The sequence below is a fragment of the Drosophila rhopaloa genome, unplaced genomic scaffold, assembly GCF_018152115.1.
Source record: "Drosophila rhopaloa isolate 14029-0021.01 unplaced genomic scaffold, ASM1815211v1 contig_185, whole genome shotgun sequence".
In the NCBI taxonomy this organism is placed as follows: Eukaryota; Metazoa; Arthropoda; class Insecta; order Diptera; family Drosophilidae; genus Drosophila; species Drosophila rhopaloa.
This window is the reverse complement of record NW_025335067.1, coordinates 303,872-330,873: the sequence shown is the minus strand read 5'-3', so window position 1 is coordinate 330,873 and position 27,002 is coordinate 303,872. Positions and strand designations below refer to the sequence as shown.

Genomic DNA, 27,002 nt, shown 5'->3' with positions numbered 1-27,002 from the left:
TCCATGTGGAGTCAACCCAGTTTCGGTTACTTAACACTGATCACTTAGAGCTAGGCACTACGAACTACTGATCCAATCAGAGGAGGGGAGTATCCGATTAGTGCTCCCGGGAGGCATTCAGCTCGGCGATCTCATCCTGACGCAGTGCCTCCGAGGGCGACAGACCGATCCTTCCGCCCAGCGGCACAATGTCGATGTTCTGGACATGGGCACGAACACTTTGGCCTGGTGGCAGGCCCACATACCATTTGCCCACGTTCTTGATCACGGTGGAGTCGCGATGTCGCTGGACCCACTCCCGATCCCGATCGATCTCCAGGATGCGATGGTTGGCAGTGACCAGTGGCGGCAGGGAACTGCCCACGTCGTCATCGTTGAGGTGGTAATTGTCCCCGGGTCCGCTGATGGCACTGGTGCCCGATCCACCTGTGGGCGGCAGGTAGCCCAGGCCGGAGTCGCCTTCGCTGGAGGCGGCACTTCCCCCGCCCCCTCCTCCTCCGCTTCCTCCACCCCCTCCCCCTCGGCGAGAGCTTCCCCCGCGTGCTATTCCTCCCCTTCCTTGTCCTCTTCCGGCGGCACCACCTCCACTGGCTCCTCCACCAGCTCCTCCACCACCACTACCTCCACCTGCTCCTCCACCGAACTGGTTTCTGTCTCTGGAACCACTGACACTGGTCCTAGTGGAACCACCTCCTCCTCTCTGTGAGCCACTGCCTCCGCTATCATATCTGGTGCTGCCCCGTTGGGCACTTCCTGCTGGGAATCCCCTTCGATCCTCTTTGTTATCAAAGTTAGTGGAGCCACTAGAACTGGTGCTAATCCCAGAGTCACCATCTTGGCTGTCATCATCGGGTCCGAGATCCTCATCCGCTGGCCCTGCATCTCCCGCACCCTGATCCCTAACTCTTCCGCCATCAGCTGGCTTCAGGTAATCCTTGCCACCGGGTCTGCCTGGGGTGCGACCCCTGCCTGCACCACCACCAGCTGATCCTGCTGCTCCCCCTGAACCACTCGAGCCACCTGCCGCACCAGCACCTCCCTTGGGACCCAAACCCCCACCTGCACCCCTGCCAAAATCATTAGCTAGTCGAAAATCGGGGTCTGCCAGGCGGAAATCGGCCACGGAGGGATTGATGTGTGTCCCGGGACCAATGCGATTCTGCACCACCCGATAGCCAATGCCTGCTCCTGCTATATACTCCACTGTTCGCTGCACGCCCTTGTCGTCCAGGAAGGAGTAGGTGCCCCGTACCAGGCCATCCGGAGCTCGGCTCTCTGCCCGTCGGTGATCCGGACCAGAGGCAATCAGCTTATAGCTTCCAGCTGGACCTCTTTGAACGGACATCTTGCCACGCGTCTTGGGATGCGACTTGTACAGGGGACTGGAGTAGGCCACGGTGGACGGGCTATCCGGCACAGCATTGGAGATCTCGAAACCAGTTCCGGCTCCAGCTGCATATCGAACACTGTGCCGCTCGCCCACATCGTCCAGATAGGAGTAGAGTCCTGGAAGAGAGAAAGGATTGGTTGCCGTTATTATTTTCTCATTTAACTTCAGGCTTAAATGTTATTCTCCGACTTAGATGGTAACAACTCACCCCTTATCCTATTGCCCGAATCATTCTCCTCGCTGCGCGACTGATCAGGAGTGCGAAAACTGAAGCTATAAGAAGGATCGTCGAAGGGATCGGCCAGTGGATCGTCGGGACTTCCCCGCGGCAATACCGGATACTGGGCCAGATCCATTTTCCGATGGATTTTCGGTCCGTTCACGCGAAACCTGTATGGGAATTGAGGGAGATTAATTAGCTGCCGATCACAATGAGTGGGGATTGGGTAAACCCTCCCAGCGGAAGCGGATTTGCACTGCAATTCCGAATATAGATCCGATCTCTGAACCCGGCACGTCGTTACTTTGATTACCCCACATCTCTGGGGAACGATCCCATTCAGAATCATCGCTATCGCTGAGCATCTACAATCGGTACGAGCAAGTAGTGTCTATAGTTTTTACTCGAAACTCTCAGGCCAGTCAATTTGTTAACAGCTTTTTGTTTCCCCCAATTTACCGGAGATTGCAAAAAACAACAGTAGCCGAAGCGGTAATGGAAAAACGTTTAGGCAATGCCAGAAAAAACCGTCCAATGTGTTAGAACGGCTCCAACTCCAAGCAGCTTGCGATTCGCTTCAGTGGCCGCCGCCTGCCGCCAACCGCTGATATATGAGCTCAACTCTGACATCGGGGGGAGATAACTCACTTTGTGCTGCCACTTCCTCCACCGCCAATACACTCGCAAAATAGACACCTAATACGGCACACTGATTAAAGAAACTTCCATTCGCATTCAGCCAAATTTAAACATTGTCTTTTAAAGTTAGAAACCTTTTTACGATATAAATGAAATTATTGGTCATTAATTAAATAAACATTCTTTTGTAATTAAAGTTATTTTACCTGATAAATAAGAAAGCATTTTTATAGTCACGGCTAAAAACGCTTTGTTTCTTGCTGTTATTCTTTATTTTATAACCCTTTTTGTAGTTTTGGTTTTTCTCATTGCAACTAGTTATAAAAATACCACAAAACAAACAATGGGAAACAGTTTTTGAGAATTTTTCAGTTCATGTTTTTGGAATCTTATCCAAATACTGAAATTAAATACCTTTTTAAAGAAAGTACCTAATAATAAAATAAAAAAGTTACATGGAGCTAATTTCCACAAAACAAGCAATAGAGAAACGCTTATTCTTCATTTTTAATTTAAAAAAAATTTAAAAAAAGTTTGGTTTTTTTGTGTATCGTTTTTTCATTGGAATCCTATCCAATTATTGGAATCAACCTCCAAACAACTTCTAAGAGAAAGTGCTTTAGATCTACCTAATACTAAAATTCAAAAAGAACATGGAAATTATCTCAGTGCACCACCGCACTTTACCCACCCGGATTGGGCGTCTTGGGCGTCTTCGTTTACTCACCCACGTGGTCCGGCTGTGTAGACCGTCTCCTCGATCTGGCCGCTCGCCGGACTCCGCGAACCGTAGCGACCTCGCACCGTGTTGTCCGGAGTGCCCGAGGCGCTGTGATAGTAGCCCCCAATGTCATCATTTGCATGTCTGTTGCCCGATCGGTTCGGTTTGCCACAAGAAGTATCCAGTGGTAAGTGGTAAGTGGTATGGCGTTTCCATCGAAACACAAGTAATTGCGTTGCCCCATGCGTGCGAAATGGAGAGGGAAAGATGGTCGGAAGCGTGTTATTGTTGTGGTTGCAAAACGTTAAGGCGTTAAAGAGGTGCTAAAAATCTCAAATTTGGACGGGTGTGATGGTGAGGTAGCAGACATCACTGACCGATTAAATGATTTGTTAGATTTATGACCCATGGCCGCTAAAAGACTGTAATTGAGATGTTCCCTTTATTTGGCTTGGCTATTATATTGAACAATTAGGTAAGGGTTCTTAGTAGGGATCATAAATGTAAGGCCACAAAGACAACATTTTTTAAATAAATTAAAAACGTTTTTAATCTCTCTCTTGAATCCCTTCAATATTAAGTGTGTATAAGTATACCTTCACAAAATCTGACCATTTTATTATAATATAAAATTCTTTTAATCTTCCACTGTTGCTGGTGCTTTTGTAAAATTATGACAAATTTAAATTTTTGATCTCCTCTAATGAAATAATTATAGAACGTAGAGCAGTTAATGATATTTTTTAGTGCTCGAGTTTTTGTGTTATTGCAATATTGAACAAGAAAGGCAAGCTAACTTCGGGCGGAGCCGAAGTTGATATACCCTTGCAGAATAATCTGTAAATTATATTCTCCAAAATTATTCATATGATGCATTCTTAATACTCATAAAAAATCCCAACATCCTAACTTTAAAAACACCAAAGTTATAGCATTTCCAATCGTTCAGTTATATGGCAGCTATAAGATATAGTCGGCCGATCCTTATGAACTTTGGTAGGTCGGATTGATTGGCCAAAAATAAAACCCATAGAAAATCCCAACTTCCTAACTTAACAAACACCAAAGTTATGACATTTCAGATCAATCAGTTATATGGCGGCTATAGGATATAGTCGGCCGATCCTTATGAAATTTGGTAGGTCGGATTGATTGACCAAATATAAAACCGATAGAAAATCCCAACTTCCTAACTTTACAAACACCAAAGTTATGACATTTCCGATCAATCAGTTATATGGCAGCTATAAGATATAGTCGGCCGATCCTTATGAAATTTGGTAGGTCGGATTGATTGGCCAAATATAAAGCCCATAGAAAATTCCAACTTCCTAACTTTACAAACACCAAAGTTATGGCATTTCCGATCAATCAGTTATATGGCAGCTATAGGATATAGTCGGCCGATCCTTATGAAATTTGGTAGGTCGGATTGATTGGCCAAATATAAAGCCCATAGAAAATTCCAACTTCCTAACTTTACAAACACCAAAGTTATGGCATTTCCGATCAATCAGTTATATGGCAGCTATAGGATATAGTCGGCCGATCCCGGCCGTTCCGACTTATATACTGCGTGCAAAGGAAAGAAGGCTGTGTGCAAAGTTTCAACTCGATAGCTTTAAAACTGAGAGACTAGTTTGCGTAGAAACAGACAGACGGACATGGCTATATCAACTCAGGAGGTGATCCTGATCAAGAATATATATACTTTATAGGGTCGGAGATGTCTCCTTCACTGCGTTGCACACTTTTGACCAAAATTATAATACCCTCTGCAAGGGTATAAAAACAAATCCTTTTCCGTTTACATTTCTAAATAAATATTACCACTGGGGTGTTAAAAATCTTTAAAAAAAAATTAATTTACAAGAAAACAAGAAAGGAAAGCTAACTTCGGGCGGAGCCGAAGTTGATATACCCTTGCAGAATACTCTGTAAATTATATTCTCCAAAATTATTCATATGATGCATTCTTAATACTCATAAAAAATCCCAACTTCCTAACTTTAAAAACACCAAAGTTATGGCATTTCCAATCATTCAGTTATGTATATGGCAGCTATAGAATATAGTCGGCCGATCCTTATGAAATTTAATATGTCGGATTGATTGGGCAAAAATAAAACCCATAGAAAATCCCAACTTCCTAACTTAACAAACACCAAAGTTATGGCATTTCCGATCAATCAGTTATATGGCAGCTATAAGATATAGTCGGCCGATCCTTATGAAATTTGGTAGGTCGGATTAATTGGCCAAATATAAAACCCATAGAAAATCCCAACTTTCCAACTTTACAAACACCAAAGTTATGGCATTTCCGATCAATCAGTTATATAGCAGCTATAGGATATAGTCGGCCGATCCTTATGAAATTTGGTATGTCGGATTGATTGGCCAAATATAATACCCATAGAGAGTCCCAACTTCCTAACTTAACAAACAGCAGAGTTATGGCATTTCCGATCAATCAGTTATATGGCAGCTATAGGATATAGTCGGCCGATCCCGGCCGTTCCGACTTATATACTGCGTGCAAAGGAAAGAAGGGTGTGTGCAAAGTTTCAATTCGATATCTTTAAAACTGAGAGACTAGTTCGCGTAGAAACAGACAGACGGACAGACAGACGGACAGACGGACAGACGGACAGACGGACAGACGGACAGACGGACAGACGGACAGACGGACATGGCTATATCAACTCAGGAGGTGATCCTGATCAAGAATATATATACTTTATAGGGTCGGAGATGTCTCCTTCACTGCGTTGCACACTTTTGACCAAAATTATAATACCCTCTGCAAGGGTATAAAAATATCATATAAGATATTGGAAATTAAAAAGGATGCACAATTGAATTTTTGATATTTTTAAAAAGTAGGAACCTCTATTAGATTGGATTAAACAAGACAGGAAAGCTAACTTCGGGCGGAGCCGAAGTTGATATACCCTTGCAGAATACTCTGTAAATTATATTCTCCAAAAATATTCATATGATGCATTCTTAATACTCATAAAAAATCCCAACTTCCTAACTTTAAAAACACCAAAGTTATGGCATTTCCAATCGTTCAGTTATATGGCAGCTATAGGATATAGTCGGCCGATCCTTATGAAATTTGATAGGTCGGATTGATTGGCCAAAAATAAAACTCATAGAAAATCCCAACTTCCTAACTTAACAAACACCAAAGTTATGGCATTTCCGATCAATCAGATATATGGCGGCTATAGGATATAGTCGGCCGATCCTTATGAAATTTGGTAGGTCGGATTGATTGGCCAAATATAAAACCCATAGAAAATCCCAGCTTCCTAACTTTACAAACACCAAAGTTATGGCATTTCCGATCAATCAGTTATATGGCAGCTATAGGATATAGTCGGCCGATCCTTATGAAATTTGGTAGGTCGGATTGATTGGCCAAATATAACACCAAAGTTATGGCATTTCCAATCGTTCAGTTATATGGCAGCTATAGGATATAGTCGGCCGATCCTTATGAAATTTGATAGGTCGGATTGATTGGCCAAAAATAAAACTCATAGAAAATCCCAACTTCCTAACTTAACAAACACCAAAGTTATGGCATTTCCGATCAATCAGATATATGGCGGCTATAGGATATAGTCGGCCGATCCTTATGAAATTTGGTAGGTCGGATTGATTGGCCAAATATAAAACCCATAGAAAATCCCAGCTTCCTAACTTTACAAACACCAAAGTTATGGCATTTCCGATCAATCAGTTATATGGCTATAGGATATAGTCGGCCGATCCTTATGAAATTTGGTAGGTCGGATTGATTGGCCAAATATAACACCCATATAAAATCCCAACTTCCTAACTTTACAAACACCAAAGTTATGGCATTTCCGATCGTTCAGTTATATGGCAGCTATAGGATATAGTCGGCCGATCCCGGCCGTTCCGACTTATATACTGCGTGCAAAGGAAAGAAGGGTGTGTGCAAAGTTTGAACTCGATAGCTTTAAAACTGAGAGACTAGTTTGCGTAGAAACAGACAGACGGACAGACAGACGGACAGACAGACGGACAGACGGACAGACGGACAGACGGACAGACGGACAGACGGACAGACGGACAGACGGACAGACGGACAGACGGACAGACGGACAGACGGACATGGCTGTATCAACTCAGGAGGTGATCCTGATCAAGAATATATATACTTTATAGGGTCGGAGATGTCTCCTTCACTGCGTTGCACACTTTTGACCAAAATTATAATACCCTCTGCAAGGGTATAAAAATCATCAGTAACATCTCAAAAACAAGAAAGGAAAGCTAACTTCGGGCGGAGCCGAAGTTGATATACCCTTGCAGAATTCTCTATAATAATATTCTCCAAAATTATTCCTATGATGCATTCTTAATACTCATAAAAAATCCAAACTTCCTAACTTTACAAACACCAAAGTTATGGCATTTTCAATCGTTCAGTTATATGGCAGCTATAGGATATAGTCGACCGATCCTTATGAAATTTGGTAGGTCGGATTGATTGGCCAAATATAAAACCCATAGAAAATCCCAACTTTCTAACTTTACAAACACCAAAGTTATGGCATTTCCGATCAATCAGTTATATGGCAGCTATAGGATATAGTCGGCCGATCCCGGCCGTTCCGACTTATATACTGCGTGCAAAGGAAAGAAGGGTGTGTGCAAAGTTTCAATTCGATAGCTTTAAAACTGAGAGACTAGTTTGCGTAGAAACAGACAGACGGACAGACGGACAGACGGACAGACAGACGGACAGACGGACAGACGGACAGACGAAAATGGCTATATCAACTCAGGAGGTGATCCTGATCAAGAATATATATACTTTATAGGGTCGGAGATGCCTCCTTCACTGCGTTGCACACTTTTGACCAAAATTATAATACCCTCTGCAAGGGTATAACAAGAAAGGAAAGCTAACTTCGGGCGGAGCCGAAGTTGATATACCCTTGCAGAATACTCTGTAAATTATATTTTCCAAAATTATTCATATGATGCATTCTTAATACTCATAAAAAATCCCAACTTCGTAACTTTAAAAACACCAAAGTTATGGCATTTCCGATCAATCAGTTATATGGAAGCTATAGGATATAGTCGGCCGATCTTTATAAAATTTGGTACGTCAAATTGAATGGCCAAATACAAAACACATAGAAAATCCCAACTTCCTAACTTTACAAACACCAAAGTTGTGGCATTTCCGATCGTTCAGTTATATGGCAGCTATACTATATAGTCGGCCGATCCTTATAAAATTTGGTACGTCAAATTGATTGGCCAAATGTAAAACCCATAGAAAATCCCAACTTCCTAACTTTAAAAACACCAAAGTTATGGCATTTCCGATCGTTCAGTTATATGGCAGCTATAGGATATAGTCGGCCGATCCCGGCCGTTCCGACTTATATACTGCGTGCAAAGGAAAGAAGGGTGTGTGCAAAGTTTCAATTCGATAGCTTTAAAACTGAGAGACTAGTTTGCGTAGAAACAGACAGACGGACAGACGGACAGACGGACAGACAGACGGACAGACGGACAGACGGACAGACGGACAGACGGACAGACGGACAGACGGACATGGCTATATCAACTCAGGAGGTGATCCTGATCAAGAATATATATACTTTATAGGGTCGGAGATGTCTCCTTCACTGCGTTGCACACTTTTGACCAAAATTATAATACCCTCTGCAAGGGTATAACAAGCAATTGTTAAGATTATTTGTTCAATCCTATGTGAAAACATTTAATAACTGGCACTAGTCAGGACTTTTTGACAGTCAATATTAATCATTTTAAAAGCCACTTTTTCCTGCAGGCCTTGTAATAGCTTTTTAAAAACTTCACAATTTCTTTGTCACACATCTTTGTACCGAAACTGAAAAGATCCATCCTCGTTGATGGTATTATATTCGATTTCCGCTCTCGCCGGATGCGCAAAGTATCCCAAAAGAGCGCAGAGGAACCAGAGGAGATGCAGGTGGCGATGCAGATGCAGCATCTTCAAATCGCATTTGTTTTAATCCAGTCGAGAGATCAAACGAACATCCTGTCCCAGAGGCACAGTCACCAAATAAATTTCTATTCCCCCAACCGATCCGATCGAGCCGCAAACCGAACTGAGATCCCGACTTAAACTCCGACTTGGCTTGTGGCTTTTTTTTAGGAGGAGGAGCTGGCGGCTAGAACAACGCGACGACGACGACTGATGCGATCCAGCGTTAGACCTTCGTATTTAAATACGATTCTCAGGCGAGTCAGTGAGCGGTTCGTGCGGCGTTATACGGTGGTGCTGCCGCCACTTGTCTCACCTGACCACCCACCAAAAACAGTGAGGCAGCCAAGCCACGAAGATGAAACAGCAGCATTTGTGTGCAAATTGCGTTACAAGAAAAGCGCGGAAGGGGAGGGGGGCTCAGGGGAAAGGGAGAGGGAGAGGGGGGTTGGAGCTCAGGTGAGAGAATTTGTTCTAATGATGGACACGCAAGTGATGTTGCAGCTGCACTCCAGGCTGCTGTGTTATTTATTTTGTGGCTCCTTGTTCGCCAGATTGGGGGAGGGGGAAAAACAGGGGGCTAAGAGTCAGGAGCTGGGAAAATGGCAAGCGGAAAATGGGAAATCGTGCCTGTGTAGCTGTCTGTCAATTAGCTCACGTTGTTCTTGTTCCCCGATGTTGCAACCTGGAGAGCTTCCTGTTGACAATTCTCCCCTTTCCCCCAGCACAGCGCAAAATCTGAGCACTGAACATTGAACTTCAGCGCTGGGGGATTCAATTTTCCATTTTCCGTTAGCCAGGCTTATTACAAATTCGATCCAGAGCGAGTCTAGGTCAGTGTCTTAGCTTCTTAGCTGCAATTTTCGGCCAAGTATGCAATTAAAGGCAATTACCCATACCCGTCGGCTGGAAGGAGACCAGAGAAGTTTATGACAATTTCCGCCTAGGATCTTGGGCATTTTAATGAAGCATAATTAGTGTGGAGACCACGCTGGCCTGGCCACTTCCAAGTACAGTTATTGGCCATTGTTCTGGGTTCTAGACGGGGAGGGGGGTGGTATGTGTCAGGCCCTCTGATTAGACCGCACCGCTTGGCTGCCTTTGATTCTGGTTATAGTTTATAGTTTATAGTTCTGGCCAGCCCACATCCACTACCGCCTTTGATAATCTTAATGGCTGTTGTTTTTTGGCCATATGCAAATTGGGCAGAAGGCGGAAGAGTTTTCTGGGCCCACCCATCGGTTAATTGTGCGCTCAATCGGAGCGAGTGCGTTCCTAACATAACTGAATTGTAATCGCACAACCGCAGAGACAATGGAACGAAATCTAATGCGATCGGAGAGCCATATAGCCATGATATATGTATAGCTGCTGCCAATGACCATGTTCAAAGGCATGTGGTCGGGCTTTAAGGACAAGTTTCTAACGGACTGCACGCATGGGAAATGTGCAACCAGTTGTGGCAGCTGCAGTTGCAGTTTGCCATTGAACCACATACCCATTGAGCAAAAAGACTGAAAAACTGGAAATTCATAAGTGGCGAGTGTGGGCCATCCTGCCAGGTTGGCTGGAAAGTGAAAATGCTTTCGTTTTCATCGCGGTCATTTCTTCGGGGGACATTCATTTGACAGCAGCCCAGGCGTTCGGATCGGCGTGGAGCATCCAATTAATCGCAGCCATGAAGATTACACAACTGTTATACATCTCGAGTGTGGTTATCGCATCGATCGATGCGGTGGAATACTTAATTCGCTTCGAGACGAAGAAGGCGAAGTGCTTGAATCCTCCCAGAACCGCCAGGAAAGTGGAGTCGGTCATTGGGGAATGCCAGAATGAGGTCCGTAATAAGTTGGTTAATGGTAAGTTCTGTATATCGGTTAGGGATTTCAAATGTTAAAGGAGTTGCGATATCGAAACAGAGGCCTATGAGATACTCAAGGAGCAGGTGTCGCACAATCAACGGCCCATCGATCCCAACGATGACTCCATCGACTTTATTCCCGCGGACTCCTCCGTAGATCATCTGCCCAACATCAGCAACTATGAGTATTTGGTCTACGATGAACCCGAACCACATCGTCATGTGGCCAGACTCATGAGGAATATCCGTCGTCTGGACGTGACCACTTCGGGTATATACCATCCCACTTTGGTGCCTTTGGAAGACAAACGCATCGCGGGGGTAAGTGCACCACTCAGAATAAGTTTTCTGCGAGACTTGTAGATCGCTTTTCTTCTCGTGTTAATGAAATGCAAAAACGACGCTCAATTAAGTTCAATGGCAGCCCAAGAAACAATTGACAAAGCCCCCACTTTAACTCACCCATCAAAGCCTAAAGTCAGGGTTATTAGACAATCGAAAGAAAAGCGCAGTCGTAGCCGCAGCCGCAGTTGCGTTTGCATTTTCAGTTGCATTCAAAATCACACGCCTCCGCCGGAGATTTTTCGCACACCTCCAGTAATGCTGAATTTGATGGCTGAAAAGCGCACTTCATGGCGGCACTTAATACACATTAGCTGGGTTTATGCATCAGCAAATTGAATGTACAGATAGCCCTATACTTCCTACACTGGAAAGAAGAGGCTCTGTTGCGTTTTTTCATCTGCATTGTTTCCTTTGGGCTTTTTAAAATTTTTGTATTTCATTTTATTGGTACTAGATCATCATCATCTAGATCATGACATCTGTTATGACAAATTAGTTTATTATTTATATTATTTTGACTCATGAATGAACAAAGTTATTATAAAATATATAAAAAGAAAATTTATTTTCAAGAATAATTTGAGCGCACAATTAAAAATAAATACAAGCATTGGAAATTCTGGGCACCAAATCAAATATTAATTAAATAAAATTTGTAATATTATTTACAGTAAGGCAAATTAATAGAAATACACCCGCTTTGAGGTTTTTTAATATAACAAAATTGTAGTTTATTATAAGTTGTTAAGTCAATTTTTTACTGTGCACCCCTGTTTTTTTTACGAATTTTAAGCAGGTTTATATGGCATTCTATATACTCCCCACAAAATCACTGTTGAATATATATTTTTCACAATGACCCCTATTTTTAGTGCCTGTTGCATTGCGTATACGCCAGGAACCACGCCATCGACCAGAAAGGCTGGCCCACGCTGGACGGCCTGGTCCACTTCTACTCCGAGGGCGTCCACGAGCACGGCTTCTTCATGGCCACGCTGCGGGCCGTGAACCTCTGCCTCCGTACAATGACCGCCCGGTACAAAGTCAACCGCAAGGAGCTGCCCCAGAAAGGTGAAAGCTGCGATCTTGCTTTTGATGTCTTCGACTGCATATCCGACCAAATCACCGGCTACTGTCTGGATCAATACAGCAGATATTAATTAGCAGCTCTATCTAGTGTGCGTAGTAATTAAAAGTTTAGTGCAACTTTAATTCCAGTTTGACTGTGTCATGCGGTGAATATTTCATTTGAAATTTTTTTGTAAGCAACTGGTAGGGGCTTAGATAAATTGCAGTTTAGCCCTACTTTTTGATTTAACAATTGAATTGAGCTCGGATTTATTTGTCAAAGCCCAAATATATTCTGCAGTGACTCCTCTCTACTCCTTTAAGATCGTCTTTTGGCAATAACAAATACTTATGCGAGTTTTCTTTATCGTTCTCATATAAAATAGGCTACGATGACATTCTATTCAATTCTACATTTATTTTACATGAGGTTCCTCGCGGAGCTTGCCACAGTGGCGCCATCTCTTGTCACAAAGCACAAGTTGCACGTAAAATTAGTGTTACCGTTAACTAATACAATAAATACCTTTAACATTTCCCAATCGCACTAAATGCATTTTTATATTGCTATGCTTTTATCTTTTTTGGCGGAATCCCATACTCGCAAAAGCTTAAAACTTCAAAAACGAATTTGCTGTTTAAAATTATCAGAAGCTATGAACAAGTATAAATATAATTTCCGCGATATTTGTATATAACAAGCTTTCATAATTTGCGGAGTACCCTAGATATATTTAAGGTATATTTTTTTAAAGATATTGGTATAAAAAGTTTATTTTTGAGAGCCGGGCGGCATATTTTATCGACTTCAACGCGGTCACACTGCGTCCCAGCAAAAGTTTTTATAAAAACGTAAATATTTCAAATATTACTTAATTTTAAGCAAATCAAGTGCGGTAAAATTGAAAAAAGTTATTTGGTTAATAAGCGAATAAGTGACACTACTGGCATTTCCTGAAAACTTAAATTTCACGTGATTTTCTCTTGCCCCACATTCAAACCCCGCTTTTCAATCATGTGGAATTCCTGGAATAACCCACCAGCATTTCTTCGATAAACACATCGCTGTGTCCTCCCCATTTACTATGGTGCAAGTTGCAGGCATTAAAAAATGATTCTTAAAGACTTTGCCCTCGATTAAATTCAAGGACTGTTCTTATATAATGCGAAAAGTGCAGGTGGGCGGTTCGGTTGGCGGTGGTAAAGCGCTTGCGCCGGCTGCCCCGAAAGAAAAGTGAAATTTCGCAATGCAAAACAAGCGGCGACGTCACATGTGATTTTGTAAAATTAACTTGGCGCATTGATGACGCAATTGACCGAGTGCCGCGTGTGCTTTTTCTCCGAACGCTAAATGAATCATCAATCAAAAAAAAAGAGGAAAAAACGAGAAGAAAGCGCGAGACCGCATTGTCTGGGGAAGCACAACTAGTTTTTGCTAGGCGCAAATGTGGAACACTAACCACAACCTATCATAAGACAGCTGTGAAGGCCATAGATCGGGAATAGTAACCCCCATAGTAATCCCCCTCCCACTCTCCCTTTGGACACGCCATTGAATTACCCCATGCTCTTGGCCCACTCTTCTTCTTTCAGGGGGCTCGTCTAGGGTTTTCAATGGAATGCAGTTGCATACTGGTTTTTGGACCAGCTAAGCAAGGTCTCCAACCTTATCGATTGCGTTTTTCTTACCTTTCTATACCCTTTTGTAAGGTATCATATCTTGAGCGCTATCAAACTGTCAAACCTAGCTACCATTAGATTATATATTATAGTCAAAATTATACATTTTTTAAAATTTTTACTTTTTTAATAGTTATTATTCGGATAATACATATTCTTAATTTTCTAAAAAAAAATTTAATTTATAAACTAAAAATTAATACATTCTTTTTTGTACACTCAATACAAATATTTTTATACATAGGTTTATTATAGGTCAGTCCAAAGATTTTCCGAAAAGAAATTTCCTATTCATTTGCAAAGAAGCTAAAATATTATGTTCAGAATAATCCCAAAAAATCTTTTTCAAGAAAAAAATTAATATTTATTTTAAAAATCCGAAAAAAAAGATTCTGCCAATTTATAGAGTGCTTAAAGATTCGGTACATTTCCCTTTTTAGCACACGGTCTCGAGGTAAATTGTTAAATTAATGTGGCTCGTGTGTGAACTTGAAACTTTATTGATTAGCGGAAGGTAATCGATACACACGCACATATTCACTTGCACTTGGCCTGACCTGTTGGGTACACGGCGAGAAAATATTTCCAAAGGCCTGTTAAAATAATATCTTAAATAACAATGGAATCATTTTATTAACTTTGTGTGAAATTTGTATTCATTTGCTAAATAAATACTTTCGATTTCCTTCGATACTATGTGACAAAACATTATTTTCCTATTCATACCTCTTTTACTCTCTAAATTACCTTCTCTCTCTTTTTCGGCTGTGTGGGCGGCATTTTTCAAACAGTCAGCCGGTTGAGAATCGGACTTTAGGATTGTTGTAAACAAATTCGGTCTATAAATACGCAAGACATGGGCGGAAAACGGGAGGATAGGCGGTTAGATAAGCGGAGGAAGTACGGGCGATATATACCTGATTGTTATCAGCTCTCTCGATCGAAGACCAAACCCCCTTTTGACCAAAGATAAAGATACAACGCCGAGTTGTCATGTGCCCGCTTTGTGTTTTTTTTTATCACACACTCTGTTTTCCTTCCAATTTTCTCCCCCGCCACACCGCTCGGCAATTCGTGAGGAGCAAATTCGATTTCTAAATTTTATATTTCACTCTCGAAGGCGGCCGCTTTTGTATTTTTCGCTTCAGTCGACGCGCAGCACTCAGCACGAACAAACGTTTGCCGCGTATCTGTCAGATACGGATACGAGTACGACGAGTACATATATTCGGTTGGTTTTTGGAGCAATCGCACGCAGTATATGCGTATATAGACGGTGGTTTATTCCACCGCAGTGCAGTGTATTTATATATAGTCGGATTCCACACCCCTTGGGAAAATATTAAAGTGGATTTTTCCAGTCATGCTCCAAATTGGAACTGCAGCAAGCTCGCCGAGCGATTGAGCTATTTCACACTAATTAGCTCCATCAGAGCATTCTAATATTTAGCTTCTCTCACGCTAGTCTCTGTTTTTTTGCACTTATGTAATGTGTTTTCGTAACAGCGACGGCGACGTCGAGCTGAATATAATTGCAGGGAAAGCAGTATGTGAAAAGCGCCAGCACAAAACAAGCAAACAGATAAATAACACTGAAAGAAACTGTCACGCTGCTAAATTGAATTATCAATTGTGGGCTGCAACCCATTTACAGATGTAAATGTATCTGTAACTATTACAAAACCGAAAAGCAAAAGTGATGCACTTTCAAATGCGTAACTTTGACCGCTCCAAACCGGTTAGTCGTTCCAATTGTTTTCTTTTTTTCTCATGTCTGGGGGCAAGTGTTTTGTAATCATTTGATTTGGATCGTCTGGCCAGCATGCGTTCGCCGATAAGACATGTGACCTGGCCACGCCTTCATTGCCCCCTCAGTTCCCATTCGAAATTTCAATTTGTGTATATTTTTTTGCACGACTGGCTTTAGATAGGGATTCAATTACGACATCCGCACGCGCAGCCCTATCGCTAATAATTTTATTATTAATATGCCAAATTCTGGAAGTGCTGGCGTGGCATGATCAGGATTGGAGGCCGGTTCGCCACCAGCCATCTTATCAAGCAAGTGCGTCTGGAGACTTCTGCGTTTAGTCATGTTCCGCAGGAATTTATTACTCCGACCCCGACACATTGACTCTTGACGCTTTTTCGTTATCTGGGCAAACTTTTTTTGGCCAAAAATCCAAGTGAATGCTCACAGTGATTCGGAGACGGCAAACAAAAGGCCAAGGCAAATATTCCCAAGTGATTAAATGTTGGGAAACGAATAAACTGCGCAAAAAGCAGCTGACTTCCCTCTCTTTCTCCCTATATAAACCCCATTTCACCATTATATTTTGGGGGCCAAAGTATCTCCGCCATTTCTTGGCTGATTATCAAAAAGACGAGCGGACTGTCGAAACCAGCCCACGCTAGCTTGACGTCATCGCCGGAATCAGCGGGCGTACGGCATCACGTGTGCTCCATTTTGCCAAGTGATCCCCCGATCTCAGCGGTCTAGTTCTAGTCTGGCTTTGGACGTATGTAAATTCCCTAACAAAACATCCCCAACCCCACCTATTGTGAACGTGTTTTGTGCGTCAATTTCATAACTGGTCTGCTGGCCTAGCAACAAGTTTTAATTATTTGGTGGATCGGTGACACAGTTAAAATACAGAACATGACCATGACGTAAAAACTTCTAGGCTATCTTATCGCATTTACAGCAGCCCGGGGTCAGGGGTTCGGTGTTTAGGGGGTGGTGCTATCTTCTACGTGGCTTGTTTGTCAACAAAAGCGCCATCGATTAATCAGTCGCAAGTGATATAATAGTTCGCTGATAAGATCCCCACTAAAGATTGTCTCTCCATTCCGTTTCAGTTATATTTTGTAAAGCTACAAAATGCATAGAGCACACACAGCCTTTAGTCTGGCCTTGTCGCCGATGGCGCGAAAGAATTTCGCCACCTGGCTGCTTAAGAGCAGCAGCAGTCAGCAGGTGAGTAAATTAAGAATATCCGCAGTATATCCCACTAACCCCAAATCTCTGATAGATGGCCAAGGCAACCGCAGCGGCCGCTGTCCGCACCTACAACTCCGCGGCTGCCGAACCTTTTGCCAACGGCAGCACCGCCTCCTATGTGGAGGAGATGTACAACGCCTGGCTGAGGGATCCCACTTCCGTGCACACCGTAAGTATTGCAATAAGCCAGGAATTAATTACCTTGAAAATCGAGAATGCATTTTGGTTCGGACTTTAAACCAGTTCCAGAAAAAGGGAAATATTTTGGAACTTTTGTATATTTCTGTACCGGAAATATATTATTCCTCATCGTTAAAAGAATTTAAATAAATCTGAAAAGTTTGACGGTTAAGGAAATCAATTATAACCAATAAAAAAATGTCTCCACAAATATATTTAAGTCTTACCAGAAGTAAACAACTTTATAGTCTTTGCTTGATTTAAAAACGTTTTTATAAAGTTAAAGAGAATTACAATTTGGCAAAAATAAATTTATGTGAAACCTTTTACTGATACCAAAGATGTATTGTCAGTGCTATTTGCATTACTTAGATATTCGACATCAATTTGCTTGAACAATAAACACCAATTAAAGTTAAAACATGTTCTATAAGCATAAATCTGCACTTTATTAAAATCACTTTTCTTTTTCAGTCCTGGGATGCATACTTCCGCAGCAACAGCTACGTCAGCCCGCCCAACTTGGCGCCCGTGCAGGCCAACACTCTGCCGCTGACCGCCTTCAACTTCGGAGGAGCCGTCTCCGGCGCTGCGCCCGACTCCAAGACCATCGACGACCACCTGGCTGTGCAGGCCATCATCAGGAGCTACCAGGTAGGTCGGCTCGTGCTGGATCGCCTCACTTGGTTCCCAGTCGAACGGTGGAGATTGCAGCCACAGCCATCGCGGATCGTATTCGTATTCGTTGGCGCTTTTTGTTTCGTTCTCCTAGGTTCAGTTAATGTTTATGTTTAGATTATGATTATTAGAGTTGCGATTGCCCCCGTTTTGTGTGTTCATATTTGTGCATTTCCCGAGACCAGATCACTCCGAATTCAGTTCTCATGGTAGACTAGAATATATGCCTTTGACTTCCCCATACATCCACAATTTCCATAGAGTTAGACATTCACTCCATCATGAGTAGTTTGGTTTCCTGTTCGATCACTTCCATTCTGGCTCACCAAGTAGTTATTGTTGGGGGGTTTGGTCATATTTGTTTGCACCATTTGTCATAAGTTATTTAAGATTTGGATATAAACAACATGTCTGCAGTTTATTAAATGGGTTTCTAATTTTATTGCTAGGGAAGGGGATTCAATTTTTATTTGCACATAAAATAGATTTATGGTAAATTAAAGCCCGTTGATTTGTAGCTGATTTCCACTGTTTGAGTTACTAAAGCCATATGATAACTTCCTGGCGTATCCATTTAACTTGATATACCTAAGTCCTATGATCTACCCTGTACACCTCTTTACATATAATCAACCAATCTATCTACGATATGTACGTACCATATATAGTCACGTGGTCATTTGGCATCTGATCTGGATCCGATGGGAATTTTGACTCGCGAAAAAACTGTCTGCAAGGATGGGCTGGCACGTCGTGCTAACGAAGATGTGCTCAGGCAGCACTCTGGGTTTTTGTTTGGTAAATTCTTTTTACAGAACTCTCTCATTTAACCCCTAGTCGCACCACTCAACCCCAAAACCCTGTTGCACCATCCCGCTACTACCCACTCGCCCACTCGCCCACCTAGAAACTAAGTTAAACACCCAAACATACGCAATTGGTTCTGAAAATAACTCGTGCTTAAAGTATCATTTAACAGCCGAAGAATGTTAAATGAAATTCGGAGTTGATGAGGAAGGGTCACAGAGCCCTATGTAGGATTAAGTTAGCGTGTTCCGTTCAGCTCTAGGTTTATAAAGTTTCCTGTAAGTAACCTTTGGTGTTTGGCTTTCTCGAAGTTCGTATATTTCCGTTAAGGTTTATAGTTAAGCATCCACTTTATTCTCTATATCTCGGCACCCCATATCTGTCTCTCTGTTTTATGTATTGCGTTCCACCGATCCTCGACTAACCCACGGAATTCGAAAACATTGCCATCCACCGATCATTGTCTACTGATCCTGTCGACGCTTTTAGTGTTTGCTTACTTTTTTGTTTGTGCGCTGAGGACATATATCTGTTTTTGTTTAAGCCATATCTATTCTATAAATTTAATTGATTATTTTCTTTTCCTTTATTTTTATATAACTGCTTCCTAACCTAAATGTAACCAAATCGAAAAACACAAACTGCAATCGAAACTCAAACCAAACCAAAACCGCCAATCGTCTCGAACAATGTTTAAACAAATATTCCAAATTCTCTCTCTTTGTATTATGTGTGTGTTTTGTGAAAACCTAAACAAATCGAAACCGAACCAAACCAAATCCGAAAACATTGTTAATACTACCACCAACACTACCAACCAACCACCCAATACTGACACGTTAGATTCGAGGACATAATATTGCTCACCTCGATCCACTCGAAATTAATTCACCAGAATTGCCTGGCAACTCCTCGACGAAAACCATTTACGCTAATTTCAGTTTTGGTAAGTAAATTCGGCATTGGTCGTAACACCTGGCGATTCGCCCAGAACATACCCAGTTTGAGTTCCTTAACCCTTGATTTGTAAATACCTTAAAACCGAACATTGTGTAAGTGACGTTCTCTGTCTTTCACCTGCACACACGATACCCGGCATCAAAATCGAATATCAAACCCAACCAACCACACAAATGTTTCCAATGATATATAGAACCAAGTAAATATACGCTATATATTGCCAATAAATTTGTGTTACATCGTTTGCACATTTCTGCCTCATTATTTTAATCGTAGTTATTTGGATGTCGTGCCAATAATTAAAAAAACTTTATTTATATATCACATCGTTTTGATTATGTCACGAATAGATTGCATGATTGTTTTGTTTTTTCATAAACGAAACAAAGGGAAATCGATTGATAAGCCCCACTTAGACTGATTGTAAATTAAATGATTACGAGCCCATCAGAAAAATATTTCAGTTATCACAGATAGTATCTAATGCATGCCAAATAAAATGTCCAAATGAAGAACCAGTTAAGAACCGCGATCAGCATGTGAGCATCCGAACCTATTTTAAACTCTGTTCTCTGTACGAACACTCCTGAATCCCGAAATGAAGCAACAAAAATCATTACACTCCGAATTTCAAACCAACATTTGCCGCCTACAGTTTACTAACCCCAACACTTTGACAAAACCATTTTGAACCCCTTACTAAAGTCTTAACCCATTGTTCCAAACCATTGCAACAAAAAACAGGCGAGCAGGACATGGAACGCCAGTTCAAGTTGCCCAGCACCACCTTCATTGGAGGCGATGAGGCCTCTCTGCCCCTTAAGTAAGTGAACTTAGCATGTGAGAGTTCTTTAAAAAACCTTATTTACTTGCACTGTTTTACTAACTTTAGGGAAATCCTGAACCGTTTGGAGAACGTCTACTGCAACAAGATTGGCGTCGAATTCATGTTCATCAACTCCCTGGAGCAGTGCAACTGGATCCGCAAGCGTTTCGAGACTCCCGGCGTCCTGAATTTCTCGCCCGAGGAGAAGCGTCTGATCCTAGCCCGTTTGACCCGTGCCACCGGCTTCGAGGCTTTCCTGGCCAAGAAGTACTCCTCTGAGAAGCGTTTCGGTCTGGAGGGTTGCGAGATCATGATCCCAGCCTTGAAGGAGATCATCGATGTGTCCACCGAGCTGGGAGTGGAGTCGGTCATCATGGGCATGCCCCATCGTGGACGCCTCAACACCTTGGCCAATGTGTGCCGCAAGCCCTTGAACCAGATCTTCACCCAGTTTGCTGGTCTGGAGGCTGCTGATGATGTGAGTTGCATTTTGAAATCCCTGAAAAGAGATGGCTAATAGCTTTTCGTTCTAGGGCTCTGGTGATGTCAAGTACCATTTGGGTACCTACATCGAGCGTCTGAACCGCGTGACAAACAAGAACATCCGCCTGGCCGTGGTGGCCAATCCGTCTCATCTGGAGGCTGTGGATCCCGTGGTCCAGGGCAAGACTCGTGCCGAGCAGTTCTACCGCGGCGACCAGGAGGGCAAGAAGGTCATGTCCATCCTGATCCACGGTGATGCCGCCTTCTGTGGACAGGGCGTTGTCTACGAGACGATGCATCTGTCGGATCTGCCCGACTACACCACCCACGGCACCATCCACGTGGTGGCCAACAACCAGATCGGCTTCACCACCGATCCCCGTTTCTCGAGGTCCTCTCCCTACTGCACGGACGTGGCTCGTGTGGTCAACGCTCCTATTTTCCACGTCAACGCTGACGATCCGGAGGCAGTGATGCATGTGTGCAAGGTGGCTGCTGAGTGGCGTGCCACGTTCCACAAGGATTGTGTTATTGATTTGGTCGGATACCGCCGCAATGGACACAACGAAATCGACGAGCCCATGTTCACCCAGCCCTTGATGTACCAGAAGATCCGTAAGCACAAGAACTGCCTGGATCTGTACGCCGACAAGCTGATCGCCGAGGGCACCGTCACCGGCGAGGAGGTCAAGTCGGTGGCCGCCAAGTACGAGAACATCTGTGAGGAGGCCTTCGCTCTGGCCAAGACCGAGACCCACGTCAAGTACAAGGACTGGCTCGACTCGCCCTGGTCCGGCTTCTTCGAGGGCAAGGACCCCCTGAAGGTGGCGCCCACGGGAGTCAAGGAGGAGACCCTCATCCATATTGGTAACCGCTTCTCTTCGCCGCCTCCGAACGCAGCTGAATTCGTGATCCACAAGTAAGACTAATTAACACCAATATTAATTTCATTACTAATTGAATAATCCCATTTTCCAGGGGTCTGATGCGCGTGTTGGCCGCTCGCAAGGCGATGGTTGATGACAAGCTCGCCGATTGGGCTCTGGGTGAGGCCATGGCCTTCGGCTCGCTGCTCAAGGAGGGCATTCACGTGCGTCTCTCTGGACAGGATGTGGAGCGAGGAACCTTCTCGCATCGACACCATGTGCTGCACCACCAGCTGGTTGACAAGGCCACCTACAACTCGCTGCAGCACATGTACCCGGATCAGGCGCCATACTCCGTTTCGAACAGCTCGCTGTCTGAGTACGCAGTTCTTGGCTTCGAGCACGGTTACTCGATGACCAACCCCAATGCTCTGGTGCTGTGGGAGGCTCAGTTCGGAGACTTCAGCAACACGGCCCAGTCGATCATCGATCAGTTCATCTCCAGCGGCCAGTCCAAGTGGGTGCGCCAGTCTGGCTTGGTGATGCTCCTGCCCCACGGCATGGAAGGCATGGGCCCCGAGCACTCCTCGTGTCGCGTGGAGCGCTTCCTGCAGATGAGCAGCGACGATCCCGACTACTTCCCCCCGGAGTCCGATGAGTTCGGAGTTCGCCAGCTGCACGACATCAACTGGATTGTGGCCAACTGCTCTACGCCCGCGAACTACTACCACATCCTGCGCCGCCAGATCGCCTTGCCCTTCCGCAAGCCCCTGATCCTGTGCACGCCCAAGTCGCTACTGCGCCACCCGGAGGCCAAGAGTCCCTTCAGCGAGATGAGCGAGGGCAGCGAGTTCCAGCGCATCATCCCTGACAACGGTCCCGCCGGCGAGAATCCCAGCAATGTGAAGAAGGTCGTCTTCTGCTCGGGCCGCGTCTACTACGATCTGACCAAGACGCGTACGGAAAAGAAGTTGGAGAGCGACATCGCCATTGTGCGCGTGGAGCAGGTGAGTCTAGTTTACTGTTTTTGCTTAGGAACATCTGCTAACTAACATGTTGTATCCCAGGTGTCTCCCTTCCCCTTCGATCTGGTCAAGGAGCAGGCCAATCTGTACAAGAACGCCGAGCTCGTGTGGGCCCAGGAGGAGCACAAGAACCAGGGCAGCTGGACCTACGTGCAGCCGCGCTTCCTCACCGCCCTCAACCACAGCCGCGATGTCAGGTAGGTGCCAGGGCTAAAGTTAAGCGGTCAGCAAATACCCACCACCTGAAAGATGTGCACTTCAACCACGTCCCCACGCCCCTACTCTTCTCTCAGGATCCAGTTCTTCTCCAGTCACAGTTTATCTATGTCTCTTTAATGGAGTGCACTATACTCACTGTGCACTGTTTTTACTTTGATTCTCTGAATATTCTACTTCTTTGCTATTGTTTCACTACTTTTGCATTAACCTATCATTTGATTTGAATTCCTCATCATTTTTCATTGCTGTCGCTCTAGGCCTCTAAGCTGCTATAGCCGTATGATAATCACTTATTTTTTACCTTAAACATTCTGGACCATTCAACTTACATTAAGTCTACCAATAGTCTGCTTACTTCTGATTATTTAATGAATAATGAATGGTCCGAACTATTTACTTTATTTAACAAAATTTTTTATTATTTGAAAAGAGTGTCTTGTGCATTTCATTTACTATCTCATTTGATAAGCAAGTGACATACGGCTATGGCTAATTGTAATTTATTTCTTCCTTCCTCACACCCCTCACATGCCTCCTAGCTGCGGTTTTTATCACGTTACCACCTCTATATATCTTTATATCTTTCTTATTAGTTAGTCTTAGACCCTTGAAAAGATAAAACACCTTCTACACAGACACGCAAACAGTCATTGAACGGATATCCGCTTCTGACTTTACTTTTCGTTTGGATGAGCATGTCCAGCACCGCAAAAAAAAAAAACAAATCACTGTCACCTCGAACTTAAAAATGAATCACTGAAATTGTTATCGCCGAAATTCTTGAAGCGAGTCCATCAGCAAATTGGCTTCATCCATCCGATACCTCATTCTATTCATTATTACTTAGCATGGCTTCTTATTTATGATTTCGTTAAATCTCTGAGTTATCTTTCTTTACTAATCGAAACTTGTGTAAGACGAGCAAACCAGTTGTGTTATTTTGAAAACCCCAAAATCCCATCCACCCGTTGTGTAAATATGTACGTGCAATTGGCAAAACATGAAAAACCTAAAGAACAAATTAAAAAAAATTCGAAACTACCCAAGAAAACGAAAAAAGCAACCAAAAACAAATCCTTTCTCTCTTTCTCTCTCTGTGTATGTGTTATTGTTACAGCCAAAGCGATGAGCAATCCTCCTCCACCAATACTACCACTACTACTGATCATACTAATCACGAATCCGCCACCGATTCCGATTCTAACTCCGATCCAAAGTCGAAACCCTGGCTGAGTCGCATGTTCGCCGCCTCGAACACGAACGGCGGCGATCCTAAGGATCCGGCGGTGACCGTGGGCGGTGACTTTAATGCCGCCAAGCACTTTGATTTAAAGAACGTACGACACGATTTCAATAGGCCCGCGGGCATCGCTGCCGCTCCGGGCGCACGTATAGCGAAATCCGGACGGAAAATTAGGTGAGAGGGCAGGGCCAGCTCAGCTCCGCCACGATGCGCGCGGTCAATAAACTCTATAACTACAATTAATATATCTAATCAACCTATCTACTACCCACTACTATCTGCAAATATAACTATCCTACAAATCGGAAATTAACTCTCAGTTCCGTTAACTCCTCATTTGTCTCCTCGTTTCCTTTTTATCCGTTTCCTCGATTGCGATTCTGATTTCTGTTGTTTGGCATGATGTTTGTTCCATGGTCTAGCGCCTCATGGTCCCCCGATAAGAAAACAATACACTAAACCCTACTTCTCTTAACTCCAACTTAACTATCTAACCCGCTAATCCTAGAGCACTGTTTTACTTTTCAGTCCAAAGTTTTTGTTTGCACCACGCGCGTTTTGAAAGTTTACATTTGTTTTTGATAAGTTCCCCTTTTTTGGCTCGCTAGTCCCTGTCGTATAAGAGATAACCACAGTTAACCCCGACATCTGTACTGCTCCATTCTAACCCAAGTCGTCCTGTCACCTGTACTTCAATCTGTATGTTTGTTTAAAATGCTGTTTATATACCTCAAAAACATACTACAGAACAGTTTTAAACGCTTATAGGCAGACATCTCATTATGTAGTCAATTTGCTGTTCAACGAAGCTTTAGAATAACAATCCAAATGATTCGATATCGCAGAGTCCCCTTCTTATGGGTACAATTCAATGTTTGGGTTCGGTGTGGTTTCCCTTTAAGCTGCGCTCTCGCCTTTAAGATCTCTTTCCATTTTAATCTGTATATTAATACCCTGCGCCTGCTTAATCCTCATTTCATTGAACATTTGCCATAACTGTGCTAAATCCAATCAAAGCAACTAGACTAAAGTTTAGAGCACGTGTCTAACCGAAGAAATCGAATACCGAATGTTGTGTGAACTTACATATCGACCTCTCAAGTATGCCCAGCTAATCCCATCTTTTTTGACTTCCCACAGCTACGTTGGTCGCGCCTGCGGAGCTTCCACCGCCACCGGATCCAAGGCCCAGCACATCCGTGAGCTGAACGCGCTGCTTAACGACGCGATTTCTACCTAAGGAGGTGTAGACTCGATAGTGATGAGGAGGATATGGAGACGATGAATATTAATTACGATTATATTTTGTATTGAAACGTATGCAGACTCTTTGATACGATTTTTTGCTGACGAAATTGTTAAGAGCATTGTGTGAAAGTAATGAAATGTTAAATATTAGTTTAGTGAAATTACAAGAGCAAACGGCAAACAAGTAACAAATAACACGAAATGTTTAGTGTTTAGTAAACAATCAAACCAAGAAACAAAACAAAAAAAAATACAACCACTCACAACAAGTCTTTAATGCAAACTAAAGAGCCAATATCTAGTAAATAGCCAACTCTAGGCGCATATATTTGAAGTGCTAAGAGCCCGCATAGGAGGGTAACTTTACTTTCAGAATGAATAAAACCCTTTCTAATTTTATTTCTTATTCCTATGTTTAATATTTATTTTATTGTATTATATATAATTAAACTATCTCAAGCCAAGCGAAAGGGCTCTGCAGGCCACTATTTGGACACCTTTGATCGATCGCAGGCCAAGAAATCATTTAGTGTTTTTGTTTGCCTAAGTTACACATTTTTGTTTAAATAAATGAACAAGTATAATACTTAACAATGACAAAACCAAAAGAGCTGTGCTTTAGTTCATCGCCGATTGAGGAGGCACTATCAGGGATATAGATCGCGTTTTGTATACTCCCCAGCAAACGAACTGGAATGCTTTGATCACGATTCTCAACAACTTGTGTTTGGAATTAAGCAAAGCGTTTTTATTTTTTTGGAAACCCTTTAAAGAGCGCATCTAAATGCAGCATAAATGCTTTAATTGTTTTTGATCCACGGACGGAGTCCGATCAGGACCCTCTCAAAATATTTACAAAACAAAATATATATATATTTGAAATTAATATTGCACTTTGTCTCGCACCAATATAAGATATTGAAAAGTAGAGTGATAAAGCTAAGGAAAATACAGACATTAGTGCTGCTTTTCCAATAAAAACAAATAACTTAACTATTTTACAAAAAGAGAGAACATAACGAGAGAGTATGTGTGTGCGACATTGTCGAAAATTTAACTTTAACTCTAAATTTTAATGTTACTAACAAAAAAAAATTCACAACTTTGCACCAAGTAAGTAAGTAGAATGTTTAAATAAAATATTTCAAAAGCCAGAGTTTTCAAGAGCCCTGATAAGAAAAGAGTTTGAAAAGAATGTAAAATGTGGGGATAAACACGATTTGAAAGTAAATATACAATTTACTATATAAAGCATGGTATTCAATGTCTTTTATTAAACAGGAAAGGGGGAAAACCTTTTTCAGCTTCTGGTCTAAGGAACTGATTGCTTGCGACTCAGGAACCAGTTTCTGCTTTCAATTTTACTCTCTTTTTAGCCACAACTAGATTTTCTACAGGAAGTTGGAAGACTGGCCATTAAGCATTTTCCATTTTCACTGCTCCATCATTCTATGCGCACTTTCACATGCTATCTGCAAGATGGAGCCAAGATCTTCCTGTCCTGACAACTT

At 42.9% G+C, this 27,002-nt stretch overlaps 3 protein-coding genes across 7 annotated transcripts; 2 read left to right on the top strand and 1 right to left on the bottom strand.

Annotated features, from left to right (window-relative positions):
- Positions 1 to 11: 11 nt before the first annotated feature.
- Positions 12 to 9,193, bottom strand: LOC108048801 (fibroin heavy chain). Its single transcript, XM_017129692.2, has 5 exons — positions 8,880 to 9,193; positions 2,977 to 3,114; positions 1,599 to 1,780; positions 619 to 1,506; positions 12 to 582 (listed from the first exon to the last, which is right to left on the bottom strand). The coding sequence occupies exons 1-5, from the start codon at positions 9,005 to 9,007 to the stop codon at positions 98 to 100; spliced, it is 1,821 nt and encodes a 606-aa protein (XP_016985181.1). The 5' UTR covers positions 9,008 to 9,193; the 3' UTR covers positions 12 to 97.
- A 1,486-nt stretch (positions 9,194 to 10,679) lies between these two features.
- Positions 10,680 to 12,367, top strand: LOC108048802 (general odorant-binding protein 70). The gene is made up of 3 exons (XM_017129693.1): positions 10,680 to 10,860; positions 10,921 to 11,183; positions 12,080 to 12,367. Exons 1-3 carry the CDS (start codon positions 10,680 to 10,682, stop codon positions 12,365 to 12,367), a joined length of 732 nt encoding a protein of 243 aa, XP_016985182.1.
- Positions 12,368 to 13,051: 684 nt separating this feature from the next.
- Positions 13,052 to 26,750, top strand: LOC108048821 (2-oxoglutarate dehydrogenase, mitochondrial). Of its 5 annotated transcripts, none has more exons than XM_017129721.2 (12): positions 13,052 to 13,127; positions 16,815 to 16,932; positions 16,988 to 17,125; positions 17,611 to 17,790; positions 18,483 to 18,612; positions 20,326 to 20,404; positions 20,474 to 20,885; positions 20,941 to 21,809; positions 21,869 to 22,763; positions 22,824 to 22,978; positions 24,118 to 24,417; positions 25,384 to 26,750. In XM_017129721.2, exons 2-12 carry the CDS (start codon positions 16,837 to 16,839, stop codon positions 25,481 to 25,483), a joined length of 3,354 nt encoding a protein of 1,117 aa, XP_016985210.1. In that variant the 5' UTR covers positions 13,052 to 13,127; positions 16,815 to 16,836; the 3' UTR covers positions 25,484 to 26,750. The 5 variants fall into 5 exon arrangements, with proteins under 5 accessions (XP_016985210.1, XP_016985209.1, XP_016985211.1 ...); XM_017129720.2 differs by lacking the exon at positions 13,052 to 13,127 and adding an exon at positions 15,082 to 15,186; XM_017129722.2 differs by lacking the exons at positions 13,052 to 13,127; positions 18,483 to 18,612 and adding exons at positions 15,083 to 15,186; positions 19,465 to 19,567.
- Positions 26,751 to 27,002: the final 252 nt, after the last annotated feature.